Source organism: Tachyglossus aculeatus, chromosome 9 (genome assembly GCF_015852505.1).
Source record: "Tachyglossus aculeatus isolate mTacAcu1 chromosome 9, mTacAcu1.pri, whole genome shotgun sequence".
Lineage (NCBI taxonomy): Eukaryota > Metazoa > Chordata > Mammalia > Monotremata > Tachyglossidae > Tachyglossus > Tachyglossus aculeatus.
In genome coordinates, this window is record NC_052074.1 from 27,127,001 (window position 1) to 27,142,592 (window position 15,592).

At 43.0% G+C, this 15,592-nt stretch overlaps 1 protein-coding gene across 3 annotated transcripts in view; it reads right to left on the bottom strand.

Moving 5' to 3' along the window:
• Positions 1-15,592, bottom strand: part of SUPT3H (SPT3 homolog, SAGA and STAGA complex component) — a 415,169-nt gene that overhangs the window by 64,935 nt on the left and 334,642 nt on the right. For all 3 annotated transcript variants that reach the window (XM_038750984.1, XM_038750985.1, XM_038750983.1), the window contains 4 exons: positions 14,379-14,491; positions 11,813-11,920; positions 9,002-9,181; positions 7,275-7,385 (listed from right to left, as the gene is read on the bottom strand). In XM_038750984.1, the coding sequence (XP_038606912.1) occupies positions 7,275-7,385; positions 9,002-9,181; positions 11,813-11,920; positions 14,379-14,491 (512 nt within the window). The remainder of the gene's footprint in view (positions 1-7,274; positions 7,386-9,001; positions 9,182-11,812; positions 11,921-14,378; positions 14,492-15,592) is intronic.

Consider the following 15,592-nt stretch of genomic DNA (forward strand, 5'->3'; position numbering starts at 1 on the left):
GTGATCAGGTTGTCCCATGTGGGGCTCACAGTCTTAATCCCCATTTTACAGATGAGGTAACTGAGGCCCAGAGAAGTTAAGTGACTTGCCCAAGGTCACACAGCAGACATGTGGCGGAGTCAGGATTCGAACCCATAACCTCTGACTCCAAAGCCCGTGCTCTTTCCACTGAGCCACGCTGCTTCTCGGAGACACACAGCTTCTCTAGTACTTCTTTAGCACTTCTGCTTCTTTAGTACTGTGCTCTGCACATGGAAAGCGCTCAATAAATACCATTGAATGATGTAAAAACTCGTATTCGGGTTCTAATCACCCAAGAAAGTTGTTCAAACTTATGGGGATCATCTGGGCTTGCTTGTCTCCCCCTCTAGACGATATGTTCATTAGGAGCAGAATTGTGTCTGCTAATTCTGTTGTACTGTGCTCTCCCAATTGCTTAGCACAGTGCTCTGCACATAATAAGCACTCAATAAATACCACAGATTGATGCAGAGGGGCGTGCAAGTGTGGGGAATGAAGTAGCTAGAGAAACTTCTTGGAGGAGATGTGCTTTTAGGAAGAATTTGAGGGTGGAGAAAATGGTAGAATGTTAGATAAGAAGGGGGAGGCAGTTCCAGACCCAAGGGAGGATGTGGACAGGGAGTTGGCATCAAAATAGACAAAATTGACCTACTGATGGTAGCATGGTTTTAGAGGAGTGAAGTGTACAGATTGCACTGTCCCCATTTGCCTAATCAATCAATGGTAATTATTGAGTGCTATGTGCAGAGCACTGTGCTAAGCGCTTGGGTGAGTACAATACAACAGAGTTCACAGACACATTCCCCGCCCACAGTGAGCTTACAGTCTAGAGGATGTGATCGGGTGTCTCATTCATTCATTCATTCAATCGTATTTACTGAGCGCTGACTGTGTGCAGAGCACTGCACTAAGCGCTTGGGAAGTACAAGTTGGCAACATATAGAGACGGTTCCTACCCAACAGTGGGCTCACAGTCTCGAAGGGGGAGACAGAGAACAAAACAAAACATAATATCAAAATAAAATAATAGAATATGTACAAGTAAAATAAATAGAGTAATAAATACATACAAACATATATACATATATACAGGTACTGTGGGGAAGGGAAGGAGGTAAGGTGGGGGGGACGGAAAGGGGGATGGAGAGGGAGTGCTATGTGCAGAGCACTGTACTAAGCGCTTGGGTGAGTACAATACAACAGAGTTTGCAGACACATTCCCCGCCCACAGTGAGCTTACAGTCTAGAGGATGTGATCGGGTGTCTCACATTAGGCTGGGCTAACATTATGACCCCCTCACCCATACTGTGGCCAATAACATTTATTAAAGTCCAGCTCTGGTGATGTTGGGGTGGGGGTGTGGGGGGACATACTGGGGGAGAGGAGAGGTAAAACGGGGAGCATCCAGTGGTTGTGGCTATGACACAGAACTTTGTTCCAGTTGTGGCCAACAGCTCAGAGTTGTGATGGTGTGGGCCACAGTGGCAGGGAAACCTAAAAGGAGGGTGCCGGCTGCCCTGTTACCGCTTCTCCAGGACCAGGGTTCCCCTGGCTGACCTCGATTTTCCAGGCTATTTCCGGGACAACCTGAAGCACGTAGGCCAGGGACCTAGCTGCTCCTCCCCCGGAGCACCTTCAGACAGTCAATCGTATTTAGTGAGAGCTTACTATGTGCAGAACACTGTACTAAACTCTTGGGATAGTACAATGGTACAATTCCCTGCCTACACAAGTTTACAGTCTTGGGGAGGGGACAGACATTAATATACATCAATTACAGGTATGTACATAAGTGTCCAACTTGATTACCATTCTTTCATTCATTCAATCGTATTTATTCAGCGCTTAGTACAAGTCAGCAACAGTCCCTACCCAACAACAGGCTCACAGTCTAGAAGGGGGAGACAGACAACAAAACATGTATCTACCTTAGTGCTTAGAACAGTGATTGGCACATAGTAAGTGCTTAATAAAGACCGTTATAATTATAAGAGCTGTGGGGTTGCCAAGGGGGGGGATGAATAAAGGGAGCAAGTCAAGGTGGGGCAGAAGGGAGTTGAAGAAAAGGAAAAGAGGGCTTAGTCGGGGAAGGCCTTTCGGAGATGCGTTTTCCAATAAGGCTTTGAAGGTGGGGAAAGTAATTGTCTGCTGGATATGCGGAGGGAGGTTTTCCAGGCCAGAAGCAGGACATGGGTGAGAGGCTGGTGGGGAGAAAGACAAGATTGAGGGACAGTGACAAGATAGGCTTTAGAGGAGTGAAGTGTGTGGGCTGGGTTGAAGTAGGAGAGTAGTGAGGTGAGGCAGGAGGGGGCAAGATGATTGACTGCTTTAAAGCCGATGGTGAGGCATTTCCGTTTGATAAGGAGGTGGATGGGTGGGCAAACGCTGGAGGCTCTTGAGAGTGGGGAGACACAGCCCGAACGCTTTTGTAGAAAAATAATCCGGGCAGCAGAGTGAAGTATGGACTGGAGTGGAGAGAGAGGAGGAGGCAGGGAGGTCAGCAAGGAGGCTGAAACAGTAATCAATGTGGGACAGGATAAATGCTTGGATTAAGATGGTAGAAGTTCGGATGGAGAGGGAAGGACTGCTCTAAACATGGAGACTCACTGTGGGGAAAGGCCAGAATCATTGCCTTTGCTTGGCTGCCCTCCCCATAAAATTCCCCAGTAAGTATTTTGTGTGTGTGCATATGTGTCAACCTTATGCATCTGTGTCTCTCAGCTTCTGTCTTTACATCTTTCCCCCTTCACAGTCTCCTTTTCTGCCCCCAGTTTTACACCTTGGCAATTCACTTCACACCCCTAATTGTGGTATTTGTTAACTGTGCTTAGTTAAGCACAATGTGCCAAGCACTATTAAGCACTGGGGTAGAAACAAGATAATCAGGTCAGACATCGTCCCTGTCCCACATGGGGGTCACAGACTAAGTAGGAGGGGGAACAGGTTTTTTTTTTAATGGCATTTATTAAGCGCTTACTATGTGTAAAGCACTGTTCGTGTTGAATCCCCATTATGCAGATGAGGAAACAGCCACAGAGAAGTGAAGTGACTTGCACAGGGTCACACAGCAGACATGTGGCGGAGCCAGGATTAGATCCCAGGTCCTTCTGACTCCCAGGACCACGGTCTATCCACTAGGCCACGCTGCTTCCTTATTACATAGAAGAAACTAAAAAAACAAGTTGATCATACCATGTGAGATTGCATCTCCTTATCCGGCACACATATTTCTCATTCCTGCTACTCTAAATTACAGAGCTTGCATTTCGTATCAGTTACACACAACTCCCAAAGCCTTGATGAAGCATAAGAGAAAGTAATCATAAACACCATTCACATATTCTAAGAACACAATGCACATATAAACCAAATGTCTAAGCTATCTAGGACATGAAAGAGAGCTGAAGAATCTAGCATTCACTTACTGGTTTTAAAATGAGTTCGTTCCTTACTAGAGGACACAAAATGTTCCTGAATCCACTTGAATCAAGAATTTACCGAAATTTTCAGCCTACATAACTTACTGCGGTAACCAATTCCATATGTTTACCACTCGCTGTTGAAGAGGTGTTTGGCTTTGTTTGAATTCACCACCTTCATGCTTCATTGCTTTCCCATTGTCCGGGTGTTATGTTCACCCTGCCCACATCCTCCATGAAATTGTCAACTTCAATCACGTTTTCACTCAGCATATACATTTCTAGAAGCAGCGTGAACCAGTGGAATGAGCACAGCCCTGGGAGTCAGAAGACCTGGGTTTTCATCCTGCCTCTGTTACTTGCCAGCTGTGACCTTGGTCAAGTCACTTCACTTCTTTGGGCCTCAGTTTCCTCATCTGTGAAACAGAGATTCAATACCTGTTCTCCCTCCTCCTTCCACTGGGAGCTCCTTGTGGGACCTAATGATTTTGTATCTACCTCAGCGCTTAATACAGTGTTTGGCACATAGCAAGCACTACGCTAGAATTATCATTTTAATTATTAAACCTCTCAATTATTTCAGTCTACACTCATATCCACCTACCTGTACACATATCCACAATTCTCGCACCCAAAACCAGGACAGAGAAGGAAAAATTGGCATGGTCAGAAGCTGTCCAGCGGGAGTTGTAAGAGCCTCTGGATGCACCTTGAAGCACTTGTGGAGACATGGCCATTTTGGAAGGCAATGGGGAGAGATTTGGGGAATTCTGAAGGAAGGCAGAATAAGTACCAGCAGTAGGAGAAGGTTCTAAAGGCCTCATTCAGTGCCATACAGGAGCTGTTTTCTGTTTTTTTTCCTTTTGTTACCTGTCCCACCAAAAGGAGAGCTGGTTCCAGAGAGTATTTCTGTGGAGTGAAGGAGATATGTGTGCCTATATATGCATGGGGAAGATACATGTATGTGTCTGCAGGGGGAAGGGGACATGGAAGGAGGGTGAAGTGAGGTGCTGTATGTAAAACCATACGGCTGCAGGGATATTTCTCAAAAAAGTTGAAAACCCTTGTATTGGCTCATCTACCATGACCACGGTCAAGAGTTCTGTCCTTTCTAGTTACTTTTTTAAAAAATCTTCACAAAAAACTTGAGTGGTGGAGCTCCAAGCCTTCTGGTAAATATCATGGACTCATGATTAGGAAGCTTTTTCCTCTATTCAAAACACATTTTCCTTTATTTAATCTCACCCATTACTCTTCATTACTAACTCAGATGACCCTAAAAAAAACACAATCTCTCTCCCTGGTTTCTACACCCTTCAATTACTTTTAGACTATTATAGTTGTTGTCCCTTCTCGGTCCCTTAGTCATCATTTGGCCAAACTATACAGATCCTGTATTTTTAACCTTTCTTTCTAAGTCAAGTCTTTCCATTTCCTTCCATCTTTTTTTATTTGGTTTGCAAATACATCTTTGTTTAAATCACATCTTGGCTTAGGCATAGGAAACCTTGTTTGGGGTAGGCAGAATCCGCCTACAACAATAAGTCCAACTCCAAACTCCTGGCCCAACACAATAATCGAACTATGATATGCTTTGCTCTTTCTTCAACTCCAAAGATTCCCAACCTCCAAAACTAATATTACCATACAGGTCACTTCCAAATAGCATACCCTAAGCTTCCCAGCTCCAGGAAAGAAGGGGCTATGATAAGTATCTATGGAAAGATGCAACTGAAGATCTACGGAGGGTGGATGGGTGGTGAATTATCCATTTTCTCAGCAAGCACCCAACTTCCAAAACGCCATACCTTCATGTTCTTCTCCCTTTACGTATCGTGGAAGCATCATATACAGTCTGGAAGTGTTCATGTTTGCCAACAGTTGGCACGAGGGACTACTCTGCGGCAGGTCCTGTGGCTGAACCCGCCCCACGATCCAAATAAATAATCCCGGTCGTGTGTGCGTGTGCCAGTACTGGTTGAACGGCGTTTGATTACATTCCTGGGTTTGGAAATTTAATTGCGGCACTGATGGCCTGAATAATTTACTTTCTCTGATCCTATTAGTGGGACCAGATTTTTTTTTGGTTTGATTCATATAGTTCACTGTGTTCAAATCAATTATTAATGTTTTTGGTTTCTAAGATTTAAAAAAAATCCATACTGCCCAATTTTTTCATTAGGATTGTACATCCCATATCCACTCCACCCTACATCCCCTGGGGTGGGAGGGATGCAAGATATAATTTTCTCCACATGGGTGAAGTATAAGTAACGTTACGTGCCAACGCCAGGATGGGCTGTCAGGCGGTACGACTGAGGGTGCTTGAACATTTACGGTAATTTTGCTAGCGGTAGGATTTCTGTTCCCTCTCGAATGTGTTTGAGAGGGGTGTTTGGACACAGAATGGAGAGGGTGGAAGTTTCCATTCAGGGATTCATCTTTTACAAAAATAGGTTTGTTTCCCCAGAGGGAATTTTTGGACCTTCTTTTCTAAGCAGGTGGCCAGAGGTCCACATAGGGTCTTTTAGGGATGTGGGCAGAGGGAAGATGACTACAAGGAGGTTGGCACAAAATGAATGCCATTTTCTCTGTCGGTACATCAGCCTCACCTGGGCTCACCTGCTGCATCCCTCAATGCATCTCTCAGTTCTGCACTGGGGAATGGCAGAACAAAGGCCCTGGCCAAGATTTCTCCAACTGAGGCAGGGTTATCCCAGCTTCAGTCCGAGCGTCAAGGAGGGACTGGGGGGAATGTCCTTCCTTTTCCCACAGATTCCCAGAGTGGATTCTGCTGGGCTCAGTACCAGAATCGAAATAGTAAATTGAGCAGGCATTGTTATAGAAAGAACATCCTTACTGTAAAATAAAGGCATGGAATTACTCAGAACTCCCCCAAAAAAGGCATAGATTGCAAATAATATAACCATTATTGTGGGAAGGGGAGGCGCTCAATTGTCAGAGGCAGGAAATCAAACAAGGGTGAGCATAAGAGATCTCAAATTCTGGATGACGACCACAATAATAAAGTTCACTTTTGGGAAAAAAAGGATAATTTCTAAAGGTATGTACGTCTGGAATGCAAGAGACATCAAAGAGTTCCACGTTCCAGAGGCTACCCCTATCGACTCCCACTAGCTGTCAAAGTAAGACTCAATGATTGATATTTATTCCTAAGAAGAAAAATGTCCTCAAAGGATAGAACTTCTCAGGAGAGAGCTCAAGCAAGATGTCTTAAGTTCATTGGACATTTTTAATACCTGCTTTTTTTTTATTTCCAAAGAGTAATGCCACTCTAATTTTAAATCCAAAAATTGAAGGTTAAAAGCACTGCAAACCATTTGAACTTCATAAGGTGTCTGAGGCTGAATGCATGCACTTCAGTGAAGCTCAAACCTGGTAATCAAATCACTTATTCTCCCTCCAACCCAAGTATATTACTTGGGCGTATGTCATTTGAAAGAAGTGGCATCTCCAAGTAACCTAATTTTAGAATATAAAACTCTGCTGGAAATATTTGCATACACATAATTGAAAAAAAAATCTGTATATGCAAACCTTGAGAAGCAAAAATGGCAAGCCCTCACAAAAGCATAATTTATAATGGAAAGAAAATAATATTTAAAAGGACAAAAAAACTTTTTTGTCCTTCCAAAAAGGGACAGAAATTACTAAGTTTTATTTCCCAAAAGAATTATGCCACTTTTATAAAAGAAAATTACCGATACCGCAAATTGCTCTCAACAATTCCAATGCTTCTTCGCTTGACCACTTGAGAATCAAAGTTCTTTAAGATTATAAATATAACTTTTTATAACTCTGTTATTACGTACTGTGAATGGGGAAACTGGGCCAATCTTGTGGCCGTAGCGTCGGATGGCCTCTCTGATGTGGCTGGGCTGGATGGCATCGCTTTGAGCCTCGATCCCAGAGGCTGCAGTACTCTGTAACAGAAACACACAGAAATGGTTAGTAAATCAAAAACACACAACGGACCTTTAGTGCCAAAAATATGAAAATGAAGCTTTATAAAATGGACCGGGTTTTTGTTTTTTTGACCAAGGATGCACATCATTGCTGCCACACTCCAAATCCTCCCAAAAGTTCCATGGACAAATCCCAGATGACTTTAACGTGACCCATGCTTAACAGATCAGCCAAATGAGTTTTGGGGATCACGGTAATAGTTATAATAATGATGATATTTGTTAACTGTTTACTACGTGTCAGGCACTGTACTAAGTACTGGGGTGGATACAAGCAAATCAGGTTGGACAAAGCAAATTGGGTTGAACGAAGCAAATCGGGTTGGGCGAAGCAAATCGGGTTGGACACAGTCCCCGTCTCACATGGGGCTGGACTGTCTCAATCCCCATTTTACAGATGAGGTAACTGAGGCACAGACAAGTTAAGTGACTTACCCAAGGTCACACAGAAGACAAGTGGTGGAACCGGGAGTAGAATCAATCTCATTATAGGCAGGGAATGCATCTGCTTGTTATATTGTACTTTCCCAAGTGCTTAGTACAGTATTCTGCACACAGTAAGTGCTCAATAAATACAACTGAATGAATGAATGAACCCTGGTCCTTCTGTCTTCCAGGCCCATGCTCCATCCACTAGGCCACACTGTCTCCTGTAGTATTATATTGTTATATTTCACCGAGGGCTTCATGACACAGTGGTCACTGGAGAGCGGATGAAAAGCATAACAGGGGAGTCCCACCAGACAACCTTCAGGGTCCAGTTTTTCTCATTTTTTTTTTAAATGTTAGGAAATGAATGTCTTACGAGGGCTGCAACCTGGGTCGCTGTTTGAAATAACTGTAAGACAGGCTGATTTAAAATCTGAAAGATAAAAACTCTCCGTGATGATGATGATGGGTCCACTGTGTGCAGAGCAGTCTGCTAGGTACTCCAATTGGAAGGGATGGTAGCTCGAATTATGAGTCAGTTAATTGTATTATTGAGCACTTACTTTGTGAAGGTAGAACTGACAGGATTTACGGACAGACTGGAAGTGTGGGCTGAATGAGAGCGATGAGTCTTGAATAATGCCAAGGTTACCAAGGATGGTGGTTTGTCTACAGTGATGGAGTCAGTGGGGAGCAGAGGGTGGGAATGGGAGGATGACTGTTTTGGGAATGTTAAGTTTGAAGAGTTTGCAGGACATTCGAGTAGAGACATTCAAAAGGCAGAAGGAAATACAAGACTGCAAAGAAGGACTGGGCTGAAGAGGTAGATTTGCTTATAGAGATGGTAGTGGAAGCTGAGGGAACCAATGAGTTCTCCAAGAGAGTGGGTCTAGATGGGAACCAGAACTGAGCCTTGACAGATTGTCACAGGTAGGAGGTGGGAGGCAAAGAAGGAGCCGGCAAAGGAGACGGAGAGGGAGCAGCCAGGGAGATAGGAGGAGAACCTGGAGTGTCACATCGAAGTCACCTATAATTAGTGTTCCTAACGTTGAAGGCAGTTGAGAGCTTGAGGGAAGAAGAAACGCAAAACGGCAGGTATACCAACCCCAAATGGCTCCCTTTAGTACTTTCCTATTCAATCTCACCTTTTTCCTTTTTCTTTGCTTGACTTTATCTTGTCCAATGCTCCCATTTCCCAGTGGTCCTGGGGGGGTTTTCCCCAAATGTTGTGACCCAGCTATTGGAGGCGTAGGTGTTGGAGGAGGGGTGTTCTCGGGAGAGTCAGGGCTTGACTTCATCCCTCCACCCTGTCCTAAAAGATGAGGCTGAAAAAGGAAGAAATAAAGCCACTTGAATGTCAAGGCTTTCTAGGCTTAATGAATTTTATGATAAGTGATAGGGTAAACAAAAACATGGTTTTTGCCCACTTATTCAAGTAGATTAATTTAACTGCGATGATGCAGGTTTCACTTGGTACTACATATACCATCTCCTTGCGCATGCATATGCCACCCCATTTCCATGCTTGCACTTGGGCAGAACTTTTTTTCAAGTGGTATTTGTTAAGCACTTACTAAGCGCTAGGCATTGTAATAAGCACTTGGGTAGATAAAAGTTAGTGAGGTTGAACACAGTCCCTGTTCCACATGGGGCTCCCAGTCTTAATCCCTATTTTACAGATGAGGTAACTGAGGCTCAGAGAAGTTAAGGGACTTGCCCAAGGTCACACAGCAGACAAGTGGCAGACCTTATTTATATTAAGGTCTGTCTTCCCCTTTAGACTTTAAACTCATTGAGGGCAGGGAACATGTCTATCACCTTTGTTATGCTGACTCACCCAAGAGATTAGCACAGTGCTCTGCACATACTAAGCACTCAACAAATACAGTTGACTGACTGACTGATACTAAGGTGAAAATTATTCCCGGACTTCATAATAATAATAATAATGGCATTTATTCAGCATGTGCTCAATAAATATGATTATTTCTTAATGACGGATGTGACTTGTTAGACAACTAATCAAATGGACAAATAATATTTTTTGGACAACTAATATTTTTGCTACAATTGAGCCCAGTAGAGCTGAAAAAATGTTGGCTTTTGTTCATGGAGTCCAATCAAGACGGCTGTGTGATGGCTTTTTCATGTATGTCTTCTGACTGGCCAGTGGATACACATGACTGACTGTTGCTGTCACTGAACTCATACCAAGAAACTTTTGGGCAATAGGGCTGACTGATTCTGGTGGTGAACTGAAATACAAAGACAACTGGTTTTATCTGTATGCCTCCAGGACCCCAGAAGTAAGATGGATATTTTACATGACAGTTCCAGGTCACAAACATAATTTATTTTGGATTTTTTTTTTCAAAAAACACATCTCCCGTGTAGCTTGGATTCAAAACGAAGCCTGAAACAAGTTTTCCAAACCAATCGTTAGGAGTTTCCACTTGAGGCAGAGAGAAATGGGTAACCATTACATACGCTTGAGTAGAGCTCATGGTGGGCAGTGAACGTGTCTATGTTTTAACCCTGGCTCTACCAAGTGTCTGCTTTATGACTTCGGGCAAATCACTTAATTTATCTGGGGCCTCAGTTTTCTCATCTGTAAAACAGGGATTAAATCATCCTCCCTCTGTCCAATTTGATTACCTTATATCTACCCCAGTGCTTAGTGCAGTGCCTGACACAGGGTAAGTGTGCTTAATAAGCCCCATGAAAAAAAAGACCACAGACAAGGTAGGTGAAATGGATACTATCTGGACTTCAGGAAGGCTGTCATCTGTCCCACTTAGACTCACTGACAAGCAGGGAAAAGATAGTGTTATGTTAGAACTGTCTTGTATTGCACTGTCCCAAGCAGTTAGTACAGTACTCTGCAGAAGGTAAGCGTTCAGTAAACACCAGTGATTCATTCAATTGTACTTACTGAGGGCTGAGTGTGTGCAAAGCACTGCATTAAGCACTTGATTGATCGATTGATTGATGGGGGTGGGGTGGAGATAACATTTTAGAAAAATGGTCCATTCCTTCAGTCACATTTATTGAGCGCTTACTGTGTGCAGAGCACTGTACTAAGCGGTTAGTACTAAGCTGCTCCAGCCAGCTAAGGGAAGGATGGACTAGATAGGTGAGAGACTGAAGGCATGAAAATAAAAGCGTGATGACACAGTAAAGCTGGAATATGGCAATGCCAACCACGAAGGAGTATGCATAGTGGCTAGAGCACAGGGCTGGGTGCCAAAATGTCATGGGTTCTAATCCCGGCTCCGCCGCTTGTCTGCTGTGTGACCTTGGGCAAGTCACTTCACGTCTCTATGCCTTAGTTTCCTCAACTGCAAAAATGGGATTCAAAACCTATTCTCCCACATATTCAGAGCAAGTATGAGCTCCATGTGGGAGAGGGACTGTATTAGACTTGAGTAACTTGTATCTAACCCAGCGCTTAGAACAAGGCTTGACAGAGTTAGCACTTAAGTATCACAATGACAACAACAACAAAGAATGAGAATGGATGAGGGGGTGGAAGGGAGCAGGGGAGGTAAGAGGACAATTTGGGGGAGTTCACACCTCTCTTCTTTTGTACTCTCCCATTTGCTTAATACAGTGCAATACCCTCAGTAGGCAGTTAATAAACATTATTGATTAGTTGATTGAAAGTCCTCCTGAAACCCCACCTCTTCAAGAAAACTTTTCCTGTTCCCTGATTAATTTATAACCGCTCAGTCAGGTCAGGCCAACGCCCACTTTTTTAGCATTTGTAAACTTTATAATCCTATTCTCAGCATTCACGAACCTATGTACAGTTTTACTTGTTTATACACTATATATTTAACTGTACATTCAATTGTATGTTCAGTGGTTTCACCCTGATGTGCTTGTTTAAGCTGTTTACTATAGGCCACTGACTGACATGGGCACAAAATGTCTAATTTGAGACAAACAAAACATACCTCAGCAGAATTATGATACTGTATGAAGGTGGCAGAAATAGCATGACTGAAGGGGTCACCTGCCTTTGGAGTCATGTCCTGCCTGACAAGAAGAGCCAAATCCACCAACTAGAACAAAACAATGAAAATGACAGACAAATTCACAATGCATTTAGCATCAACAAATCAGCAACAAAAAAGGACCACGTATACTACGCAAGAAAAGCAAAACCCAAAGTATGTGCATGTGAGCTTTACTTCAACTCCCGTGAAGATAATCATTAATAATAATAATAATAATAATGGCATTTATTAAGCACTTACTATGTGCAAAGCACTGTTCTAAGCGCTGGGGAGGTTACAAGGTGATCAGGTTGTCCCATGTGGGGTTCACAGTATTAATCCCCATTTTACAGATGAGGTAACAGGCAGGGAGAAGTTAAGTGCCTTGCCCAAAGTCATATAGCTGACAATTGGCGGTGTCGGGATTTGAACCCATGACCTCTGACTCCAAAGCCCGTGCTCTTTCGACTGAGCCACGCTGCTTTTCTAACTAGATAATTGAAAAAACTAACAAGCAAACAAGCTGCAACTTCCTTGAAAAACATAAGATGCTAGGAAGTCACCAACACTACAGTATAAGGAACAAACTGCACAAATTCAATCTCCTACCAAAAAAAAGGGAGAAGCAGTGTGGCCCAAGTCAGAAGACCTGGGTTCTAACGCGGGCTCTGCCACATGTCTGCTTTATGACCTTGGGCAAATCACTTAACTTCTCTGTGTGCCTCACTTATCTGTAAAACAGGGATTAAATCATCCTCCCCCCTCTGTCCAATTTGATTACCTTGTATCTACCCAATGCTTAGTGCAGTGCCTGACACAGGGTAAGTGTGCTTAATAAGCCCCATGAAAAAAAGGACCACAGACAAGGTAAATGAAATGGATACTGTCTATCTGGACTTCAGGAAGGCTGTCATCTGTCCCACTTAGACTCACTGACAAGCAGGGAAAAGATGGTGTTATGTATGTGTCCAGCTATGGTGTCGTAGTTTCAGAGTCTTAGAGAAATTATTAGTATTATTAATAATAATAATAGCACTTGTTAAGCACTTACTATGTGACAAGCACTGTTCTAAGGGCTGGGGTAGATACAAGTTAATCGGGTTGGACACAGTTCCTGTCCCACATGGGGCTCAGTCTTTATCCCTGCTTTAGAGAAGCAGCGTGGCTCAGTGGAAAGAGCGTGGGCTTTGGAGTCAGGGGTCATGGGTTCAAATCCCAACTGCACCAATTGTCAGCTGTTTGACTTTGGGCAAGTCATGTAACTTCTCTGGGCCTCAGTTACCTCATCTGTAAAATGGGAAGATTAAGACTGGGAGCCCCCTGTGGGACAACCTGATTGCCTTGTAACCTCCCCAGTGCTTAGAACAGTGCTTTACACATAGTAAGCACTTAATAAATGCCATCATCATTATTATTATTATCCTTATTTTACAGATGAGGTAACTGAGGCCCAGAGAAGTTAAGTGATTTACCCAAGGCCACACAGTAGACAAGTGGCAGAACTGGGATTAGATCTTTCTAACTCCCAGGCCCGTGCTCTATCCACTAAGCCACGCTGCTTCTCTAATGGCTCCATCCTCTTCTGGAAATGGCCCGAAATATCTCCCATCGAGCACAAGCTCGACAGTGAATGTTCAGCAGTGGGGAGATGCTAAATCAGCCGCTAGCCAGCCTCAAAGTCAGGTCTGGGACTATTTGAATTGGGTGAAGCCACAGAAGCTAAATGCCAGGGTGTTTATAGGGTAATGAGAAAAAAAATACACAGTCAATAGGGAGTCTCACTCACAGATCTGGGGACACTGAGAATGACAGATGTGACAGATAAGTGCGTGTGAATTAATTCAATCATTTATTCAATCATATTTATTGAGCACTGTGTGCAAAGCACTGTTCTAAGCACTTGTCAGTTGGCAATATGGCAGATTGATCACTGGGTATAAGAGAGACTTCAATCAATCCATGGCATTTATTGAGTGCTTAGTGTGTGCCAAGCACTGTTCTGAGTATTTGGGAAAGAACAGTACAGTAGGGTTGGTAGCTATGATCCCTGCCCACAAGGAACTTACAGTCTAGAGGTGGAGCTAACCAACTAGAGAATTTCCTTAGAGTTCCTGCTGGGTAGCCAAGGGGCCAAAACAGCTCCAGAGCAAGGAACTGTCTTTATGTGCACACAAAACCAGAATGGATTTGTGGTCCTGTAGTCTTTTCCGTTCCAAACTCGCACGGATACAATCTCACTAAATTCACATGATTGTTGGACTGATGGATACTAAGGAAGTCAACTGGGCTTGCTTTGGGTTACAATAAAGATCAAACAATATCACTGGTACTAATAAAGGTCGGTCTCTACTTTCCCTTTTAAAAATCCCAGTTTTCCCTTTTTAATACAATGTAGGCCCCAGGAAAGTCAAAATAAAAGTATTCAAAAGGATTATCATATACTATGAGGCTTTTGTAGAAAAAAAATGTCATGCTTCGCTCAAAATTCTTCAGGGTGCAGTTTAAAAGATACTCCTTTGCTTACCTGTGCCACAGTCTCATAAGCAAGATATGCCAAAATCTCCATGGCAACAACATTTGGCTTTATCTCCATACTGCTACAGTCCAGCCAGTCTCGGAACTTGGAGGCTTTTTTGGCTAAATTGAAATAGGAATGTCCCAAATTAATATTCAACACATTCATCTTGCATATTCCCATTTGCATTCACTCCAGAAAATATGAATAATGATCTGAATGCAATTCAGTGCCCACAGTCCCTTGCACTGGGACTCCTCTCCCAATTTCCAACCACCATCTCTCAATATACCACTAATAAAATCAACGCCAGAGGAGAAAATGGATCAAGAACTCAGAATTATTTGGATCTTCGGTGTGTCACAGGGGAAACCATCAGCAGCTGATCATGCAGAGAGAACTTCACACCCTGCTTTTGTTTGAGAGTTCTAGCAGAGGAAGTGTTAGGAAGTTGGGGCTGACTTGCTGTATTTTGGGGGAGAGTCCTTAAATAGGGAGAAAATTTATTACTTAAAGAAGCAGCATTTAGAGAAGGCCACATTGTAAGGAAATCTTCAAATTTTTTTTAGTAATTGCAGTAGGGTCATAGCCTGAGAAAGTGACTGAAGTTAAATTTGAACTGTAAATACCCTGAAACTGTCTATATCTAGGTCCCTAGAAAAACTGACGTAGGATTTCTCGTCTAAAATGGTGGGCAAATACAACTTTAGGACTGCAACTGGTTTCAGGTAGATAACTCTCAAACCATTACTAGCACAAGTGCAAATTTAATTCGTAACAGAGGGGAAGGGATTGCAAGTGAAGTAATAACCAAATTCCTAAGAATACGATTATGATTTTTTTTTAAATAATCTGTTAACTCCTCCACCCCCGCCGCCCCCCATATCTACCTTTGTAAGTCTATAAACTACATCACTATTATGGAAAATGTGGGGCTTTGATCCCTATAGATAGAGTGCTCATGGATTCCAAGAAAAGCTAGTCTTCATTTACATAAATCATAGACAGTATTAAGCCTGGCTAGAGAAGTGATCATCCTAGGCTGTCAAGAGTGGCAGAATTATTATAATCCTCTTTAAAGCCAGCTCCCAAAGGTAACCAATCATCTGGATACTCTGACATTCAACCATTCCATCTAACTGGTAAGCTGTAAATGCTCACAAACACTTGGTTAACATCTGTGGCATACTTTTGAACTCAAAGTTAACAGTTGTCATGGATTG